At 49.1% G+C, this 22329-nt stretch overlaps 1 protein-coding gene across 1 annotated transcript in view; it reads left to right on the top strand.

Moving 5' to 3' along the window:
• LOC140411167 (proto-oncogene tyrosine-protein kinase LCK-like) overlaps positions 1–22329 on the top strand; it is a 209056-nt gene that overhangs the window by 45215 nt on the left and 141512 nt on the right. Inside the window, exon 2 of the mRNA XM_072500249.1 lies at positions 2469–2581. Within this exon, the coding sequence (XP_072356350.1) occupies positions 2474–2581 (108 nt within the window). The 5' untranslated portion in view covers positions 2469–2473. The remainder of the gene's footprint in view (positions 1–2468; positions 2582–22329) is intronic.

Genomic DNA, 22329 nt, shown 5'->3' with positions numbered 1-22329 from the left:
GCCAGGGCACCCAGCCATGGTGTCCAGTACGGGTGCAGGCATATGGTACAGGGTGCGGGTTTGGCTGCCCTCCGGGTGAAGGGTAGAGGGCGGGGGAGGAGTTATGGGTGTGCGGGATGAGGATTGGTGCTAGGGGCACAGTGCTGCCTACTCACCCTGGCCGCCCTGAGGTGGGCATGCAGTTTTTTTCTGCACTGCTGGCCGGCCCTCGCGGTGTTGCCCACAGCGCTGACGACCACTGCCACCTGCGTCCAGGCCTGAAGGGGCGTCTGTTTTGCTGTCGTGGAAGTCCTGCCCCGGCGTCAATACTTAGCCTCAGGAACGGAGAATCCAGCCCGTGGTCTTTTCACTAGATTACAGCTCAATACAACTTGATTTGTAAAGCAATGCAGCTCGTGGAAACCTGCCGAGAGTTGTTGAAAGCAATTTACAATTGAAATTGAGTCTGCATGATCAACATGGGATTTGTTCCAGTTATAGTATTTAAAACAAATAATGGATATCTTTACACCAAAATGCAAACTCTGAATCTGGCCAAAGTTTAAGAAGTGGAACACGTTACATTCTGTGCAAATGATGGCATTTTTTAACGTTCTGTTATTTTTACCTAAAACATGAATTAGGAAGTTTACATGTGACCGTCAATGAAAATATTCATTACACCCAAATGGAACATTCAAAAAGGGGTGTTCGTGTGCGTCAGTTTATCCCCTTACAATTGTTCTGGCAACAAAGTGTAAAAGGCCAGTGATATTTTATAAAAATTACTTTGAAAAGGTGCCGTGTGTCTGGTACGAAATTTAAAACTGAATCCAGAAAACTGAAATGGCACTGTATAGAAAATGTGACACGGAGTGGGCTTGTGGACTGCATTGCAATAAATATTGCTTTTAAAACAGAATCAAAAATTGAAATAAGATAGGGAAACTGAAAACCAGCGTAAAATGTTAGCAATTTTGAAAGTAACCTTTGCGTAGTGCACAGTTCCTGAATCCCAATTTGGTTTACATAGGTCGATAAGTCCTCACTCCAGAATAAGATCACTCAATAAGCCCCTCAACCCTTGAATTCCTCCAAAACCATCAGGTTTAGATTTTGATGTATTTATCCATTCAATTATAAAGGTAATGTTTATAGTGCCAGAAGATACTGGGGCACAATCACGCTTCAGCATTTAAGATCTCTTCATCATTGCTGCTGGCATAAGAACTACAGGATTGTAAGTAGGTTCTTTCTACCTCCTCACCAGTGGTCATCAGTATTTTATGCCAACTTACTGAGAACTGCATTCACTCTTTTTAACTTAGATCTGTCTAACCAGTGCAGCCCAAAGGATTTGAAGTATTTTACATGCTACCCTGGAACTGTGTCTGAAAACCGAAAAGGTTGTTCAGATTTTTTAAGTTTTCACTTCGAATTTTAAGAAATATTTACTCTCGTTCAATCTTGTACATACTCACCTCAATTTCTCAGCTAACAGCATGGCTATTTTAATAAAATGAACCAAACAGTTATCACCTAAAAAGCAGAACGGTGAATTGGAGTTGTGCTTTTGTCAAGTAAATGTAACAGAATACACCAAGTTCTGATTATTGTCAAAGTGTTTATGAATGTTCTTTTACTCCATTAATTACTGGTAGTGTCATTATTTTATTACGATTCATTTGCATCCATATATGCGACTCAAGCAATGTAATGGGGTTGCAGTATATTCAAACAAACAAAATGAATCCACCGCGCGGGCGGAATCTAGGTCACTGTTTCTTGGGTGCAGTCTATTCAAAATTAACCATTGACGAAAGGGTTAAATATTATATTGGGATTGGCAATTTTGAATTAGTGTAAACTGTCAGTGAATTGTTAAAATACAAGGAATTTGTTTTAATTATGCGATCACCCAATACTGCAATTTCAAATCAGTATCGTAACTAGTTAAATTATCTTGATCCATGAACTTGTTTTAATACTCAGACATTTGAGGGCGGCACAGTGGCACATTGATTAGCACTGCTGTCTCAAGGTGCTGAGGACCCAGGTTCAATCTCGGCCCTGGGTCACTGCCCGTGTGGAGTTTGCACATTCTCCCCCGTCTCTGCGTGGGTCTCACCCCCACGAACCAAAGATGTGCAGTGTAGGTGGATTGGCCATATCTTTTTATTAAAACAGTAAAAAATATATACAAGGCCAAACGGTACAAACACTAGTTTTGTGTGCTAAATTGCCCCTTAATTGGAAAATTGGGCACTCTAAATTTTTTTTAAATACTCAAGCATTTGGACATTTTAGAGTTTGCAAATTTCCATTATCAGATTACAGATGGATGGCTAGCTGTAATTGTTTTTAAATGTACCAAGAACTAGTTGAAAGTTTACTTGTTGCGCACCTGCCTGAGTGATTACATCCAAATGCATAGCCCCAAAGCGGACGTTAGACTCTGTGGTTTGACTGCTGTGTATTTTTGTTTTCAGTGACAATGGGTTGTAACTGCAGCACAGACTACGATGATGATAACTGGATTGAGGATATGTGTGAGCAATGCAAATTGGAATATGAACGAGAGCAGAAACAATACCAGCAACAAGTAAGTCATTTTCATTTTCGCTGTGGCAAAATTGGTTCCAGAGAATTGAAGGTTTTTGTTTTGTTATGTTTACTTTGTAACATAAGCGGCTTCCTTGTGTTGCATTTGTCAAGGAAGGTTGAGACGTGTAAATAACTTCAACTCATTTATTTACACTATGTACACTTTTATAACTTGAGTTCGACACTACTGCTAATCCTATTGTAGCTACCTAAACTGACTAACCAGCTGCTGGCTTCCACGTGGTGGGTGTGATAATGAATCAACCCTGTGCCTCTCCTCACTGACTGTCTCCACTGGCCGAAGGGGGCTGATCATGTGTGTGGAGTTCTTTATGTATGGGTTGGTGTAATGCCCCCCTGTGGTCGTGTCACCTCCTTGTGTATCGTGAATGTCCATTGGTCACCTCCCATCTAACTTATCTATTGGTTGAGTGTGTGTGTGTGATGTTTCTGGTGCTCCCTCTAGTGTCTGTCTAGCTTACATGTATTTACAGTGATGCACATCACCACATCCTCCCCTTTTTATATGTTCATATTTTCTGTACACTTTAAGAAAGACTGAACAAAGAACAGGTCGAGAAGGTAAGGTATATACAAGTCATGGGAACGATGATTAAATAATAAGTCCAAATCATTCATGTGAGTCCATAAACCATCAATCATCATGGTCAAATGTCTTTCTTGGTTATGAACGCCATCAACAGGAACCAAGAAGTGGTCGAATCACTGCGCTGTCCGCTTTGGAGTCTTTTTCTTTTTTTCTTTTTATGTTTGTGGTGGTGCTGTCGGATGGCATCTTGTAGCTGATAGGTCGTTGACATTGAAGAGGTACCATCAACAGTATCATTCGAGGTCATGGATGTGCCAGATGTTGAAGTCGGATGAGACTGTACATACTGGTTCTGGCCACATGCTGTGCTGGAAGGGTGATTCTGCTGAGAAGCGTTGAAGCATGTCGATTTGGAGACAGAATTGCTGCTCGCATCAATGTCTGGTGATGGTGTGAAACTAGAACCTTGCATCTGATAGGAATGTGCTGTCTGGCCAGGCTGTGGGGCAGCAAATCCTGGGCAATAACTAAGGCATCCAGTCTGTAGTGCAGATTGCGCTGGCGGTAGTCCACCTTCGGTCTTGATTCCATTAGTGGGCAATCCGTAGTGCTGGCCTGTTTGAGAATATGCTGCATAGACTGCTGGCTGCTGCAGGCTTGAATACTGGGTTTGTCCAGCATGAGCTGTCATTGGCCGCACTGTCGGTGTGGAACAAATGTGTGGACATAGCTGTGGTGAAAATTGGTGTATTCCTCTTGGACTGTAGCTGCTGCTTGTTATTGCTGACCCAGTGTGATTGTCACGTGATCTATCTCCTGTCGTTGTGGCATCTGCTGTCACCCTGAGCGTGCCATCACTGAGGTTGCGACACTGCCTGTCTGGAGTAAAGTCTGGCTTACGTGAATCAGAGTCGGCGTTTGGTTGCTCCCCATCTGGAGTCTGGTCTGTTTTTTGTTGATGCTCCCCGTCCGGAGTCTTAGCAGGTTCACTGGAGTCAGCTGAGATTTCTTGAAGCTGCACGTCTGGAGTCGGAACATGCAGGAATGCATTGACTAGTGGAGAGGTTCGAGCAATTGAGGGTGGAAGTAGTGTGGTGTCACCGGAGTCACCAGTGGTCTCACAGTGATCGTCGAGTGCCTCTGTACGCACTAGCTGAGGTCTGTCACTTTGCACCTTTTGCATGGGAAGTGGGATGCTGTCGTCACTCGTTTCACATACCGTGGGTAGATCCTCAGTAGCTGCTTGCTGTTCACTAGGGTTGGGTAAATTGTCAGAGTTTTCATCTGGTGGTGCAAACAATGTGGGTGGACTGTCATTGTCTTGCCGTTGTCCTTCATTTGGGCTTTTCTTCTTTGGAATTTTAAATCTTCCCCCAGACATTACAGAACCTTGTTCATTTCCCTCAATTTCTCCCATATGTAGGGCATCAAATGTTAGATCCAATGTTTCTTTCGTCATTGTACTAGTTTCCAAAGAACAGTCCGTTTCAATTTTCTTCTCAGTTACTTCATATGCATCCTTTTCTAATGTACATGCCTTCATAGTCTCTGGCTCTGATTTTGCTGGGACTGGCACAGTCACATTCTCTCTTTTACTGTTCTCAATTGCCCACATTCTACTCCCCAGACATAAATGCTTAATCTCTGGAGTTAATGTGGTACAATGGATAATCGGGTCGACCTTATCTGCATCTTGACCATCACTGGAAAGCACAATTGGTTCACTTGAAACTGCTGCGGGTTTTAAGTGCTTTATCTGACTACTCGATGTCGGTGTCCTCAGGATTCTTGCTCCAATGTTCTGCTCATTTATCAGTGGAGTGTGCAGAGGTTCAATGCGATTAATATTCCCATCAGGGGTTGAAGAGTCATTACTGACTAACTGCTGGTCTCTGTAGTTGGGACTTTGCGGTTTTGTGTTGCAGGGAGACAGTTGTCCCTGCTGTAGATATGATTCAGGTTGTGTTATTTCCATTAAATGAGGATCAATGTCTTGTCCATTTTTTCGATCCGTACTAAAGCAATGGCAATTTTCAGTCTGCTCCTTGCAAGTTAGACATACAAGCAATTTCTTTAGCAAGTCCTCAGCATCCTTCTGTGACTGTGCAGCATTATTAATATCTCTTCGGCTAGAATGATCCTGAAGGTCAGCGCATAATCCTTTTTTCTTCGGGCTTGGAAGAGGCGATTCCTTTGGCTTGTCTTCATTTGGGCTTGAACAGTCATCAGCGCTGTGCCCTTCATTGTAGCATGATAGACCGTCATGGTCGTCCTGCTGTGCAGTGGAGCGTGGTAGACTGTTATAGCCTTCTTGCTGTTTACGTGAGCATGGCAGACTTGTATCGTCTGCCGCTGGTTGGTCAGAGGAGGTTGCCAGACCCTCATGGTCTTGTTCCTGCAAGGACTGCGTATCGGAGTCATGCGTTTCTGCAATTGTGGAGTCTGTCCACGAGCTTGCTGTGGAGTCTTGTGACACTGGAGTCACGTCCTGTTCCTGCAAGGACTGCGGTGTGGAGTCTTGCATGTCTTCTTTCGTAGAATCGGGAACCCTGAGCGGGGCGTGGACCACGCTCTGTGTGGCAGCAGGCCGCTCTCCGTGTGCTTGCACCGCTCCCTGTCTATTAATTTCAGGCTGCAGCATCATCCGGTACTGATGAGTTGGGAGGTCATGTCTGCTGGGTTGAAGATCCTCAAATCCGAAAAATGAATCCGCATCTGCGTCGGATTCAATGCGGGGGTCGCCAATGTGCAACACGAAAGGTTCGTCCGAATCATAGTCGTCTAGGACCATGGAGCTGTCATTGGGCTCGCGAGGTCCAGAAAAAATGTAAAGGTCGGTATCGAAGTATTCGAGGTCAGAATCATCGGTTTGTGCATAGGTAACTGCTTGTTGCAGGGTTCTTCGGAGGTTAAATTCATTTCCTGGTTCAATTTGAGGCATTGTGCTGTCATTCCAGGTGAAGGAAGGTTGTTTTACAGCTTTAAAAGATTTTTTCTTTTATTTGGGACGTTTCCCCTTTAAATTGGTGCGGTCTGGGGCCTCTGACGTCATGACGCGCGTGATGTAGCACGTAGGAAGCGATTGCGCATGCGCAGATCGATGTTCCTTTACCGATGGCTGTTTTCTTGATTGCGCATGCACGGCATGCGCAAACGAATCTTCCGATTCTGCGCACTTCTCGCGCAACTGCAAGATGGCCACCGACCTCTACCCAAATCGCTCTCTGGTCCGGGATTTCGGCCTTGAGGTGAGTACTGGCGTTTCTCTTACCTTTCCTTGCCGATTGGAGTGTGTTTTCCTCTCAGTACTTGCCGAATTTGTCCAGGACTGCCTGGAAGTCGTACCTGTCCTGCCCCTTGGAGAACTTGAATTTTTAAAAGATTTCTTCTGCTCTTGCACCGGCGATGGTGAGGAGAAACTCTATTTTTTCATTATCGGCCAGGTCTGTAAGTTCGGCTGCCACCAGGTAGAATTTAAACGTTTGCGGGAATCGCTGCCAGTTTTCGCGGAGATCGCCGTGGTACCAGAGTGGCTGCGGAATCGGGAGCCAGTACATCTTGCCTGGGTATTGCTGGTTGTCACTCTACGCTGAGGTATGGCTATCTGGATTTAAGCAGTTCACTCGTGGTACCATGTTTTGTTATGTTTCCTTTGTAACATAAGCGGCTTCCTTGTGTTGCATTTGTCAAGGAAGGTCGAGACGTGTAAATAACTTCAACTCATTTATTTACACTATGTGCACTTTTATAACTTGAGTTCGACACTACTGCTAATCCTATTGTAGCTACCTAAACTGACTCAGCAGCTGCTGTCTTCCACGTGGTGGGTGTGATAATGAATCAACCCTGTGCCTCTCCTCACTGACTGTCTCTACTGGCCGAAGGGGGCTGATCATGTGTGTGGTGTCCTTTATGTATGGGTTGGTATAATGCCCCCCTGTGGTCGTGTCACCTCCTTGTGTATCATGAATGTCCATTGGTCGCCTCCCATCTAACTTATCTATTGGTTGAGTGTGTGTGTGTGATGTTTCTGGTGCTCCCTCTAGTGTCTGTCTAGCTTACATGTATTTACAGTGATGCACATCACCACAGTTTTATTAGAATGAAATTTCTTTAAAAACTGTAATTAGCCAAAGTGATTTGCATCAGGAGCGAATGGTAGGAAGATGTTAACTTCTATTTAGACCTGTTTTACATGATGAAGAGGAAATTTGTCCAACTGAGATGTTTCAAACAACATGATTATACAGTTCAGCATTCTGGTCTAACTGGAAAGGACTCTATTCCTATTTAGCTTTGGCATTGGGCCTTGAGCGATAACCTCAAAAGAGCCTCCCCTCGTTATACAAATCTGTGATTGGGATCTTCCACAATCTGGATACTCGCCAGCTAATTGCATCAAGAATTAAACAGAATCTAAAACTAAAATCTGAGCTCATCTGAGGTCTGTCAAAGCAAGCCAGGTGGTCCTTTATTCAAAAACAATCCTTCATATCTCATCTTCAAAGAAGATTGTCCATTCATGGGATTGGAGTTGAGCCATGTTTACCCAATTTTCTTGACAGAAAACAGTGTCTCCTCTTGAGTCACAAGATCAGGCTGTTAAATACGAACAATTGGAGCTAGGAATAGGAATTGCAGCAATAAATCTTGCATTTAAATATGGTCGGCCTCAAAGGAAGGGAGAGATTACAAAGCATAAGGGAGAAAAAGATGCAGAGGAATCTGAAGATGGGGAAAGCAGAGAAAAGGGGTCCAAATATGAATGCAAAAGTCACAGTTGAGGGGAGTTCTGAGACTTTTTGAAAGATGTGAGAAAGGTGGCAATTGAAAGAAAACTGGACCCATAAAATAATGATGAATTCTCAGTAGTTCTTGGGATTGGTGAGAATTTAGATGCATAACAACCGAGTTTCCCATTTTCACAAATATCATTAATAATCAAACAAAATAGGTCTCATAATACAGCCTAACAACCCATTCCCCTCCTGATATGGGGACTCAGGTTGATTCACTTGTCTTTATCTCTTCATACATAGCCTGGCAGTATGAAAGGGAGCTAGGTAACTTTTAATAAACTGAGTAACACCCATCAGGGAGCAAACCAGCTACCAATCATACCAGGTATTTGAAATAGCTCACTATTAAAATTCTGTTCCTTACGTCAATGAGTTTAATCAATACTGATAATTGATCAATTACTTATTAACTCAGCAAATTTACAGACAACAAAAGTCCAATATAGATTTTGACAATTTATCTGGAGGACGAAACATTGATTAAAAGTGGGTGAGATTTTAGACATGAAGCAACTGTTACTTGCCTTGAAGTGGCCGATGAATGATGACTACTATCATATGCACCGATGAACAGCTAGATATCAAATTTTAAGTTCTTCAGCCAGTTGGCAGCCTCCTTAGGGTGGCACAGTAGCACAGTGGTTAGCACTGTTGCTTCACAGTGCCAGGGTCCCAGGTTCGATTCTCGCTTGGGGGTCACTGTCTGTGCAGAGTCTGCATGATCTCCCTGTGTCTGCGTGGGTTTCCTCCGGGTGCTCCGGTTTCCTCCCACAAGTCCGGAAAGACGTGCTTATTCGGTGAATTGGACGTTCTGAATTCTCCCTCAATGTTCCCAAACAGGCGCCGGAATGTGGCGACTAGTGGATTTCCACAGTAACTTCATTGCAGAGTTCATGTAAGCCTACTTGTGACACTAATAAAGATTATTATGATATCATCAGCCTGGTTAGGGTGGTGAGAGCACCACTGAAGCACAGGTCAGGGCACTTCTCGATTATATACACCATGGTTTGCATTTCACCGCACAGGGGTGAGGTTGCACAATGGAAGAGATTGTTGCGACAGGGTCCGACTCCAGAGTGAAACATATTCAGTTTGACCCATTCGCCGCATGGGAGGTCAAAGCCTGGGATTTCCAATGTTTGGAATGTTTATAAACATCTAGCTATGATTGACAGGTCATCACCACAACAAACACAGTTAAGTGATTTCTGCTGAGAAAAAGAGGAATTGAAAGCATTTATCTCCTAGATGTTTCTAAACATTGTGGTTAGCGTCACAACAGGGTGTTTGAGATGTATTCAAGCATGAAGGAAACTGAAAATAAACAATCCAGACACCTGGCTGTCTGGAAGCTATTACCCTGTCAATTACAGCCTACTAAAAGCTATTTCTCTTTGAAAGTGAATAGAAGTCTCAAAGATCAAGGGTTCTGAGGGGGGGTTCAAAACCTTGTGATATATTTTGGCTTTTTATAAATTAATAGCTGCTGTTTTCTACACTTCTGTCTGAGACAACAGGTGTAGGGGACAGGTAAATTAAAAAGCAGTGTATTTTTATTCTTTCTGCCTGGACTATTCTTTAGCTTCCAGGTCGGGGGGGGGGGGGGGGGGGAGAAGGTCACTAATATGGGGGGTCACTTATGGGGAGGTCTCTGATGAAGGGTCTCTGAAATTGGGGGGGAGGGTCTCTGATGGGTGGTCTCGGATATGGGGGTCTCTGATGAGGGTCTCTTGGAAGGGTCTGGTTGGAGTCTCAGATGAGAGTCTCTGATGGGAGGTCATGACGGGGGGGGTTGATGGGGGCGGAGGGGCGGAGTGTGCAGGATTCGCATTGCGGAGGGAGGGGGCCTTCTGATGAAATATGGGGCACCTACATTACAGACCTACTCCCTTGACCTACTCGAGGTCCACTGCATCAGGGCTTAAAAATATGTGCACCAATCTAGCTCTGCGTAAATCCCAGTCAAGAGGGCCGCAGCATCACAGAGGCACAGAGAATCGGGTGTCCATCCTGTTAATCAGGTGCAAATTAGTTCAAATGACTCATTTGCATCCACCCGCCTGTGCGAGGCATTTAGCTCACAGCTGGGGACTGGAGCATCGGAATGGGATCAGCGGGATCCCCTTCTTTGCCTCATGTGTGATTCTCCACCATATCCGGAACTCCGCTACCGGCAGCGGGTGACAGAGAATCCACCCCGAGGTGTTTGCTGGGTGGGTGAGTGGGTGATATCTTCTACCAATGGCAGATCTGGACTTTTGCACACTCTTCCTCGTAATCATGCTGTGCAAGCTACACAGCATAATGCTATAGAGCACAGGTAGCCAATTTTTGGTCCGATTATTCCTGAGATTTTTCTCATGGTCTCATTCAGCTGGACATCTACCAGTTTGCAGTACAGCGACTTCTTCCAGACTCGACTGCTGAGTAGCAGATAGTCAAAGAGGAGGTTCTTAAAGTTCTGAGGTTCCTGCTAGTTTTGCTGATGAGATTGTTACGAGTCTTCAGTTTAGCTGAGACTTTCTGGAGGTGTGACTTGAAGGTCAGTGTGCGGTTGAAAATTACATCTCGGTAAGTAGGCGTAGGGTGGTGTTCAATGCGGCTGCTGTTTAGGTAGAGGTCAAGTTCCTGGTGACTACTTTCATCGTCAAGGTGGCAGACACATGATACAATATTGATAGCGCTTGGTTTGAGGCATCGTTTTTGACTAAAGCCAGAGGCCAGGATTCTCCGACCCGGCAGCGGCCTCCCTATTCTTCGGCGCCGGCGGGATTGCCGGTGGGGGGGCATTGACAACGACCCCCCCCGGCGATTCTCCGGGCCCCGATGGGCCGAGTGGTCGACGGGTTTGGCCAAGTCCCCCCGGCGTGGATTACTCACCTCACACACGGCGGGACCTGGAAGGTAAGTGTGCAGAGGCCGTCCTGGGGAGGGGGGGGGGGGGGGGGGGGGGGGGGGTGGAGGGGGGGGGGGGGGATAGGGGGATCCGATCCCGGTGGGGGGGAGGTCTCCATGGTGACTTGGCCCGCAATCGGGGCCTACCGATCGGCGGGCGGGCTGGTTCCATGGGGGCCTACTTTACTCCGCGCCGGGCCCCTGTAGGGCTCCACATTTTGCCCGGGGGCCGGCGCAGAGAAGGGAACCCCTGCGCATGCGCGGAAATACGCCGGCCGTTCCGCACATGCTTGAGATCACGCCGGCCGTTCCGCGCATGCGCGGACTCGCGCCGGCCGTTCCCCGCCGTCTGGTGCTGCGGGGACAACTCCGACGGCAACCTAGCCCCCCAGGGAGGTGAGAATTCCTCACTTTCGGGGGCCGTTGACGCCTGAGTCGTTGGCGCCGGAGCAGGGTGGGGGCCAGTACTGATTCTTGAGGTAGGTCATTTGTTGCGTCTGCCATGTGCTGGTCTTGGGCCGACATAGCCCCATTTTTAGAGAATCATGCCAGAGAGTTTACGGAGGTCGTCATTAAGAGCACTGTTAATGTCCTTGAAATCTCTCATTTGTAAGCACAGCAGAAGTCATGCACGTAGATGAAGTTGAGTCTGCAAGTGGCTGGCAGGTCATTTATGTACAGGTTGAGCAAGGTGGGGGCCAGTACTGATTCTTGAGGTAGGTCATTTGTTGCGTCTGCCATGTGCTGGTCTTGGGCCCCATATAGACTCAAAATAGTCTGTTTTGACAAAGAGAAGTGATGGTATCAACAACCCAGGACCCTAGAAAGCTTGACCAGTAGACCTATGTGCCACAGAGTTGTAGGCCGCACTGAGATCGAGGTAGATGATTCCAGTTTTCAGGCATTTTTGAAAGGTATTTTCCACGTGGCCGGTGAGGACAACTACCTTTTAAAAAATATATATATATTTATTAAAGTTTTTTAACACAATTTTTCTCCCTTACAAACAATAAACCCGCCCCCCCCCCCCCACCCCCGTAACAAAAAAAAACGAGAAATCGCGCAGAGCAAGATATATACATGGCAAAATGATATATTTACACAGCTTAGTACACTGGCCCTCACCCGTACGTGCCAGTTTCCCCAACCCTTCATGTTATCTCTTGCTCATCCACCCTCCCAGGCAGTCCCCCCTCTCCCCCCCCCCCCCCTCCCCTCCCAGGACGTGTCTCCCCCCCTCCCCCCCCCAAGCTTGCTGCTGCTGCTGACCGACCTTCCTCTAATGCTCCGCGAGATAGTCTAGGAACGGTTGCCACCGCCTGTAGAACCCCTGCGCAGACCCACTCAAGGCAAACCTAATCCTCTCCAACTTTACGAACCCAGCCATATCATTTATCCAGGCCTCCAGGCTGGGGGGCTTCGCCTCCTTCCACATTAGCAAGATCCTTCGCCGGGCTACTAGGGACGCAAAGGCTAGAATGCCGGCATCTTTCGCCTCCTGCACTCCCGGTTCGTCCACTACTCCAAATATTGCTAGCCCCCAGCTTGGCTTGACCCGGACTTTCACCACCTGAGATATTGCTCCCGCCACTCAGTAACTTTGAAAACTTTTTAAATATATATATATATTTTTTTTTAATTTAATTTTAATTTTAATTAATTGACGCAATGTCAGTTAGAGGGATGCAGTGCTCTGACTGTGAGATGTGGCAGGTCCGGGAGGCTTCCAGCGTCCCGGATGGCTTCATCTGCAGAAAGTGCCAACTGGAGCTCCTCACAGACCGCATGGTTCGGTTGGAGCAGCAATTGGATGCACTTAGGAGCATGCAGGTGGCGGAAAGCGTCATAGATCGCAGTTATGTAAATGTGGTCACACCCAAGGTGCAGGCAGAGAAATGGGTGACCACCAGAAAGGGCAGGCAGTCAGTGCAGGAATCCCCTGTGGTTGTCCCCCTCTCGAACAGGTATACCCCTTTGGATACTGTCGGGGGGGATAGCATATCAGGGGAAAACAGCAGCAGCCAGAGCAGTGGCACCACGGCTGGCTCTGATGTTCAGAAGGGAGGGTCAAAGCGCAGAAGAGCAATAGTAATAGGGGACTCTATAGTCAGGGGCACAGATAGGCGCTTCTGTGGACGTGAAAGAGACTCCAGGATTGTATGTTGCCTCCCTGGTGCCAGGGTCCAGGATGTCTCCGAACGGGTAGAGGGCATCCTGAAGGGGGAGGGCAAACAGGCAGAGGTCGTTGTACATATTGGTACTAACGACATAGGCAGGAAGGGGCATGAGGTCCTGCAGCAGGAGTTCAGGGAGCTAGGCAGAAAGTTAAAAGACTGGACCTCGAGGGTTGTAATCTCGGGATTACTCCCTGTGCCACGTGCCAGTGAGGCTAGAAATAGGAAGATAGAGCAGCTAAACACGTGGCTAAACAGCTGGTGTAGGAGGGAGGGTTTCCGTTATCTGGACCACTGGGAGCTCTTCCGGGGCAGGTGTGACCTATATAAGAAGGGCGGGTTGCATCTAAACCGGAGAGGCATAAATACCCTGGCCGCGAGGTTCGCTAGTGTCACACGAGAGGGTTTAAACTAGTATGGCAGGGGGGTGGGCACGGGAGCAATAGGTCAGAAGGTGAGAGCATTGAGGGAGAACTAGGGAATCGGGACAGTGGGGCTCTGAGGCAGAGCAGACAGGGAGAAGTTGCTGAACACAGCGGGTCTGGTGGCCTGAAGTGCATATGTTTTAATGCAAGAAGTATTACGGGTAAGGCAGATGAACTTAGAGCTTGGACTAGTACTTGGAACTATGATTTTGTTGCCATTACAGAGACCTGGTTGAGGGAAGGGCAGGATTGGCAGCTAAACGTTCCAGGATTTAGATGTTTCAGGCGGGATAGAGGGGGGTGTAAAAGGGGAGGCGGAGTTGCGCTAATGGTTCGGGAGAATATCACAGCTGTACTGTGGGAGGACACCTCAGAGGGCAGTGAGGCTATATGGGTAAAGATCAGGAATAAGAAGGGTGCAGTCACAATGTTGGGGGTTTACTACAGGCCTCCCAACAGCCAGCGGCAGATAGAGGAGCAGATAGGTAGACAGATTTTGGAAAAGAGTAAAAACAACAGGGTTGTGGTGATGGGAGACTTCAACTTCCCCAATATTGACTGGGACTCACTTAGTGCCAGGGGCTTAGAAGGGGCGGAGTTTGTAAGGAGCATCCAGGAGGGCTTCTTAAAACAATATGTAGACAGTCCAACTAGGAAAGGGGCGGTACTGGACCTGGTATTGGGGAATGAGCCCGGCCAGGTGGTAGATGTTTCAGTAGGGGAGCATTTCGGTAACAGTGACCACAATTCAGTAAGTTTTAAAGTACTGGTGGACAAGGATAAGAGTGGTCCTAGGATGAATGTGCTAAATTGGGGGAAGGCTAATTATAACAATATTAGGCGGGAACTGAAGAACATAGATTGGGGGCGGATGTTTGAGGGCAAATCAACATCTGACATGTGGGAGGCTTTCAAGTGTCAGTTGAAAGGAATTCAGGACCGGCATGTTCCTGTGAGGAAGAAGGATAAATACGGCAATTTTCGGGAACCTTGGATAACGAGAGATATTGTAGGCCTCGTCAAAAAGTAAAAGGAGGCATTTGTCAGGGCTAAAAGGCTGGGAACAGACGAAGCCTGCGTGGAATATAAGGAAAGTAGGAAGGAACTTAAGCAAGGAGTCAGGAGGGCTAGAAGGGGTCACGAAAAGTCATTGGCAAATAGGGTTAAGGAAAATCCCAAGGCTTTCTACACGTACATAAAAAGCAAAAGGGTAGCCAGGAAAAGGGTTGGCCCACTGAAGGATAGGCAAGGGAATCTATGTGTGGAGCCAGAGGAAATGGGCGAGGTACTAAATGAATACTTTGCATCAGTATTCACCAAAGAGAAGAAATTGGTAGATGTTGAGTCTGGAGAAGGGTGTGTAGCTAGCCTGGGTCACATTGAGATCCAAAAAGACGAGGTGTTGGGTGTCTTAAAAAATATTAAGGTAGATACGTCCCCATGGGCCTGATGGGATCTACCCCAGAATACTGAAGGAGGCTGGAGAGGAAATTGCTGAGGCCTTGACAGAAATCTTTGGATCCTCACTGTCTTCAGGGGATGTCCCGGAGGACTGGAGAATAGCCAATGTTGTTCCTCTGTTTAAGAAGGGTAGCAAGGATAATCCCGGGAACTACAGGCCGGTGAGCCTTACTTCAGTGGTAGGGAAATTACTGGAGAGAATTCTTCGAGACAGGATCTACTCCCATTTGGAAGCAAATGGACGTATTAGTGAGAGGCAGCACGGTTTTGTGAAGGGAAGGTCGTGTCTCACTAACTTGATAGAGTTTTTCGAGGAGGTCACTAAGATGATTGATGCAGGTAGGGCAGTGGATGTTGTCTATATGGACTTCAGTAAGGCCTTTGACAAGGTCCCTCATGGTAGACTAGTACAAAAGGTGAAGTCACACGGGATCAGGGGTGAGCTGGCAAGGTGGATACAGAACTGGCTAGGCCATAGAAGGCAGAGAGTAGCAATGGAAGGATGCTTTTCTAATTGGAGGGCTGTGACCAGTGGTGTTCCACAGGGATCAGTGCTGGGACCTTTGCTCTTTGTAGTATATATAAATGATTTGGAGGAAAATGTAACTGGTCTGATTAGTAAGTTTGCAGACGACACAAAGGTTGGTGGAATTGCGGATAGCGATGAGGACTGTCGGAGGATACAGCAGGATTTAGATTGTTTGGAGACTTGGGCGGAGAGATGGCAGATGGAGTTTAATCCGGACAAATGTGAGGTAATGCATTTTGGAAGGTCTAATGCAGGTAGGGAATATACAGTGAATGGTAGAACCCTCAAGAGTATTGAAAGTCAAAGAGATCTAGGAGTACAGGTCCACAGGTCATTGAAAGGGGCAACACAGGTGGAGAAGGTAGTCAAGAAGGCATACGGCATGCTTGCCTTCATTGGCCGGGGCATTGAGTATAAGAATTGGCAAGTCATGTTGCAGCTGTATAGAATCTTAGTTAGTGTAGCGCACAAAGACTCCATGAGACGAATATAGTGAAGTCGATGAGGCTTTATTAAACGTGTCTGTTCCCCAGCAGCTCGTTAGTAAACTGGCCTGCGGGGGAAGACACCGGCTTCTTATACTTCGCCTTCAGGGCGGAGCTTGAGGTCAACGGCCAACCAGGACCCGGGATCTGTCAGCCAATGACATTAGGGCTTCCAGTCCCACATGACCCCCAATACATACTACCACAGTTAGGCCACACTTGGAGTATCGTGTTCTATTCTCGTCGCCACACTACCAGAAGGATGTGGAGGCTTTAGAGAGGGTGCAGAAGAGATTTACCAGAATGTTGCCTGGTATGGAGGGCATTAGCTATGAGGAGCGGTTGAATAAACTCGGTTTGTTCTCACAGGAACGAAGGAGGTTGAGGGGAGACCTGACAGAGGTCTACAAAATTATGAGGGGCAGAGACAGAGTGGATAGTCAGAGGCTTTTCCCCAGGGTAGAGGGGTCAATTACTAGGGGGCATAGGTTTAAGGTGAGAGGGGCAAGGTTTAGAGTAGATGTACGAGGCAAGTTTTTTACGCAGAGGGTAGTGGGTGCCTGGAACTCGCTACCGGAGGAGATGGTGGAAGCAGGGACGATAGTGACATTTAAGGGGCATCTTGACAAATACATGAATAGGATGGGAATAGAGGGATACGGACCTAGGAAGTGTAGAAGATTGTAGTTTAGACGGGCAGCATGGTCGGCACGGGCTTGGAGGGCCGAAGGGCCTGTTCCTGTGCTGTACATTTCTTTATTATTTGTTTTGTTGTTCACTCCTCTCCAGAACCCCTCCAGTGCCGGGCATGACCAAAACATATGGACATGGTTCGCCGGGCTCCCTGAGCACCTTCCACATCTGTCCTCTACCCCAAAGAACCTACTCAACCTCGCCCCCGTCAAGTGCGCTCTGTGGACCACCTTAAATTGTATCAGGCTGAGCCTGGCACACGGGGAGGAGGAATTAACCCTACCTAGGGCATCAGCCCACAGACCTTCCTCGATCTCCTCCCCCAGCTCCTCCTTACATATACCCTTCAACTCTTCTACCAGCGCTTCCCCCTCTTCTTTCAACTCCTGGTGTATTTCTGACACCTTGCCCTCCCCGACCCATACACCCGAGATCACCCTATCTTGAACTTCTTGTGCCGGGAGCAACGGGAATTCCCTCACCTGTTGCCTCACAAAAGCCCTCACCTGCATATATCTAAAGGCATTTCCTGGGGGTAACTCGAACTTCTCCTCCAGTGACCCTCGGCTCGCAAACGTCCCGTCGATGAACAGGTCCCCCATTCTTCCAATCCCCGCCCGATGCCAGCTCTGGAACCCCCCGTCCATCTTCCCCGGGACAAACCAGTGGTTACCCCTGATCGGGGACCACACCGATGCTCCCATTGCACCCCGGTGCCCTCTCCACTGGCCCCAGATCCTTAGCGTTGCGGCCACCACCGGGCTCATGGTATACTTTGTCGGCGAGAGCGGCAGCGGTGCCGTCACCAACGCCCCCAGGCTCGTTCCTTTACAGGACGCCATCTCCATCCTCTTCCATGCCGCCCCCTCTCCCTCCATAACCCACTTGTGGATCATCGCCACATTTGCTGCCCAGTAGTAGCTCCCCAGGTTTGGCAGCGCCAACCCTCCTCGGTCCCTACTGCGTTCCAGGAACCCTCTCCTTACTCTCGAGGTCTTATTCGCCCACACAAACCCCATAATACTCCTGCCTACTCTCTTAAAAAAGGCCTTAGTGATCACGATGGGAAGGCACTGAAACACAAACAGAAACTTCGGAAGGACCACCATTTTGACCGACTGCACTCTATCCGCCAGCGAGAGCGGTAACATGTCCCATCTTTTGAAATCCTCCTCCATTTGCTCCACCAACCTCGTCAGATTCAGTTTATGTAGGGTCCCCCAACTCCTGGCTATCTGGATCCCCAGATACCGAAAGCTCCCCTCCGCCCTCCTCAGCGGTAGGTCCCCTATCCCTCTTTCTTGGTCCCCCACCTGTAATACAAAGAGCTCACTCTTCCCTACATTTAGCTTATAGCCCGAAAACTCCCCAAACTCCCTTAGAGTCTGCATGACCTCCACCATCCCCTCCATTGGATCCGCCACGTACAGCAACAGGTCATCCGCATATAGCGACACCCGATGCTCTTCTCCCCCTTCCATTTATTAGACTCCCTCAATGACATGGCCAATGGTTCGATCGCCAATGCAAACAACAGGGGGGACAGGGGGCACCCCTGCCTCGTCCCTCGGTACAGTCGAAAGTACTCCGACCTCCGCCAGTTCGTCACTACACTTGCCATCGGGGCTCTGTAAAGGAGCCTAACCCAATTGATAAACCCTACCCCGAACCCAAACCTGCGCAGCACCTCCCAGAGGTACTCCCACTCTACTCGGTCAAAGGCCTTCTCCGCGTCCATAGCTGCCACTATCTCCGCCTCTCCCTCCTCCGATGGCATCATTATCACGTTTAGAGCCTCCGCACATTGGTGTTTAGTTGCCTGCCCTTTACAAATCCCGTCTGGTCCTCGTGGATTACCCCCAGGACACAGTCCTCGATCCTCGTGGCCAACACTTTTGCCAGCAACTTTGCATCCACATTGAGGAGCGAGATCGGCCTGTACGATCCACATTGCAGTGGGTCCTTGTCCCGCTTTAGGATCAAAGAAATTGTCGCTTCCGACATTGTCGGGGGCAGGGTCCCCTCCTCTCTTGCCTCATTAAAGGTCCTCACCAGTAGCGGGGCCAACAGGTCTGCGTACTTCCTGTAGAACTTCACCGGGAATCCGTCCGGTCCCGGGGCCTTCCCCGCCTGCATGCTCCCCAAACCCTTGCTCAGCTCCTCCAACCCAATTGGTGCCCCCAAGCCAGCCACCTCCTGCTCTTCCACCCTCGGGAATCTCAGTTGGTCTAGGAATCGTCTCATCCCCTCTTCCCCCGCTGGGGGCTGGGATCTGTACAGCTCTTCATAAAAGGCCTTGAATACCTCGTTTATTTTCGTCGCACTCCGAACCGTGGCTCCCCTTCCATCTTTGACTCCCCCTATTTCCCTCGCTGCCATCCTCTTACAGAGCTGGTGTGCCAGCATCCGACTAGCCTTTTCCCCATACTCGTAGGTCGCCCCCTGCGCTTTCCTCCACTGTGCCTCCGCCTTCCCTGTGGTCAACAGGTCAAACTCCATCTGGAGCCGTCGTCTTTCCCCAAGTAATCTTTCCTCCGGGGCCTCTGCGTATCTCCTGTCCACTCTCAAAATCTCCCCCACTAACCTCTCCCTTTCCATACCCTTGTCTTCTCCCTATGAGCCCTAATGGAAATTAGCTCTCCCCTGATCACCGCCTTCAATGCCTCTCATACCACCCCCACCCGCACCTCCCCGTTGTTGTTGGCCTCCAAGTACCTTTCGATACACCCCCTCACCTTCCCACACACCACCTCGTCCGCCAGCAGTCCCACATCCAGCCGCCACAACGGGTGTTGGTCCCTCTCCTCTCCCAGCTCCAGTTCCACCCAGTGTGGGGCATGGTCCAAAAAGGCTATAGCCGAATACTCCGTCCCCTCCACCCTCGGGATGAGCGCCCTACCCAGAACAAAGAAATCTATCCGGGAGTAGGCTTTGTGTACATGGGAGAAGAAAGAAAATTCCCTGGCCTGCGGCCTTGCAAACGGCCATGGGTCCACTCCCCCCATCTGATCCATAAACCCCTTAAGTACCTTGGCTGCCGCCGGCCTCTTTCCAGTCCTTGATTTGGAGCGGTCTAGTGCTGGATCCAACACTGTATTGAAGTCCCCTCCCATTATCAGGCCTCCTATCTCCAGGTCCGGAATGCGCCCCAACATGCGCTTCATGAATCCTGCATCATCGCAGTTCGGGGCGTATATATTTACCAACACCACCCACATCCCTTGCAGCCTACCGCTCACCATTACATATCGCCCTCCATTGTCCGCTACAATAGTCTTGGCCTCAAATGACACCCGCTTTCCCACCAATATTGCCACCCCTCTATTCTTCGCGTCAAGTCCCGAGTGGAATACCTGTCCTACCCATCCCTTTCTTAGCCTGACCTGGTCCGCCACCTTCAGGTGTGTCTCTTGGAGCATGGCCACGTCCGCCTTCAGTCCCTTTAAGTGCGCGAACACTCGAGCCCTCTTCACCGGCCCATTCAGGCCCCTCACATTCCACGTTATCAGCCGGATTGGAGGGGCTCTCACACCCCCCACGCCCCGCCGACTAGCCATCTCCTTTTCTGGGCCAGTCCCGTATCCACGCCTCCCTCACCCTCCAGTCCCCCAGAGGGGGGATCCCCGTCCCGACCACCTCTTCTGTGTCCCATTCCCTTTCGGCCAGTGCAGCATCAACCCTTTTTCCCCCCCATTCCCCCCCCTCCCCTCCCCCCTGCAAGACCCCTGTCTAGCTTTTTTGCTCCCCCCATGTCACTCCCCCCGAAAATACCCCGCGCTTTCCAAAGCCCGCTCCGCCCCCTCTGGCGCAGCTCCTGTCGCGGCAGTGTCTCTCTCCCCCAGCCCATGTAACATTTCCTGCGTGTGATTGACCCCCTATATACAACAACCATCACACATTAAACCCCAAAACATCCCCCCCCCACCCTCACAAACCCTCAGTTAGAGTCCAACTTTTCGGCTTGTACAAAGGTCCACGCCTCTTCAGGCGTTTCGAAGTAATAGTGTTGGCCCTTGTATGTGACCCACAGTCTCGCTGCCTGCAGCATTCCGAATTTCACTTCTTTCCGGTACAACGCCGCTTTGGCCCGGTTGAAACCCGCTCTCCGCTTTGCAACCTCCGTGCTCCAGTCCGGGTATATTCGGATCTCTGCATTGTCCCACTTACTGCTCCGCTCCTTCTTGGCCCATCTCAGGACCCACTCTCTGTCCGTGAACCGGTGGAACCTCACCACCATCACCCTTGGCGGCTCATTTGCCTGGGGCTTCTTCGCCAGCACCCGATGTGCCCCGTCCAACTCCAGCGGCCTCGAAGGGGCCTTCGTGCCCATCATCGCCTCGAGCATCGTGCTCGCGTATGCCCCGGCATCAGCCCCCTCCACTCCCTCAGGGAGACCCAGGATTTGCAGATTCTTTCTCCTCAACCTGTTCTCCAGGTCTTCGAGTCTTCCCGCCCACCTCTTGTGTAGCGCCTCATTCGGCTCCACTCTCACCGCCAGGCCCACGAGCTCGTCCTCGTTCTGACTGACTCTTTTCTGTACCTCCTGGATCTTAGCTTCGTGGACCTTCTGGGTGATCCCGAGTCCTTCAATTGCCGAAAGCATAGGCGCCAACATCTCCTTGCGCATCTCCTCGCGCTGCTCCTCGAAGCAGCGCTTGGTGAACTCCTGCAGCTCCCCTTTGTCCCTGGCCGCCGCCATTTTGTTTTCTTTCCCTCGCTTCTCCCGTTGCTCCAGTGCCGCTCCTTTGGCCGTTACACTTCTGGTCCGTTTAAAAAATCTATGGAAACTCCTGAAAAAGGTCTGAGTCAGTTCCAGACGGGAGCTGCCGAATGCGCGACCTACTCCTCCATGGCCGCCACCGGAAGCCTCGTCCCTGCTTCTTCAATGGCCTTGGTAGATCCTTTCACAGTTGTTCCCTCTGCTGCTAGAATTCACCTTTGATAGAGTCAAGTCAGATTGCAGCTTTGAGCTTGCCCTTCCCCCGCCTGCATGCTGGAAGAGGCCCTTGTCTAAACCTGCAGCCAAAGCCAAGTCCTTTACTGTTTCTGCCAGGTCTGGCAGCCAAAAGACACAACGTTCCTGGGGGACACTGTCAGGGGAGTGCTGCAGTCTTCTTGCCACACCGGGAAATGTCAAACAAATGCCGTGGGGGCCCTGTAAAAGATCCCAAAAGTCCGTTCCAAGCGGGAGCTACCGAATGTGCGACCTAGCTCTGCATAGCCGCACCCAGACGTCTGAGGACAACTACCTGATCTTCCTCGCTGCATTCCTTACGGAATCCAGCTTGGTCTACGAATGATGTATCCTCACGTTTGGTTAGATGTGGTGCAAGCTGATCATCTCAAGCAGATTATAACACATGGATAGAAGAGAAATTGGTCAGTAACTGGAAGCTTCTTTCTGGTTCTTGGCAGGCTTAGGGACTGGAATGATCTTAACTTTCCGACAGACAGGAAAGTCAATTGAGGCCACAATTGGATCAGACATAATCTTATCGAATGGTAGAGCACGCTCGAGGGGCCAAAAGGCTACCTCCTGCTCCTAATTCTTATTTTCTTGTGATGATGAAGATTTAAATTCATAGAATCAGTGTCTGGTTTGCTTTTTAATTACAAGTTTTGGTAATGTTCAAAATGAAACTGCCTTTTTCATCAAAGGTTGTCCTGTGTTTGTATTAGTTTCCGCTCAAATATTGAAACCAACTTCAGAGGGGGAACAGAAGTTACCTTGT

Source organism: Scyliorhinus torazame, chromosome 1 (assembly GCF_047496885.1).
Source record: "Scyliorhinus torazame isolate Kashiwa2021f chromosome 1, sScyTor2.1, whole genome shotgun sequence".
Taxonomy (NCBI): domain Eukaryota; kingdom Metazoa; phylum Chordata; class Chondrichthyes; order Carcharhiniformes; family Scyliorhinidae; genus Scyliorhinus; species Scyliorhinus torazame.
This window is presented reverse-complemented; position numbering and strand designations above follow the sequence as displayed.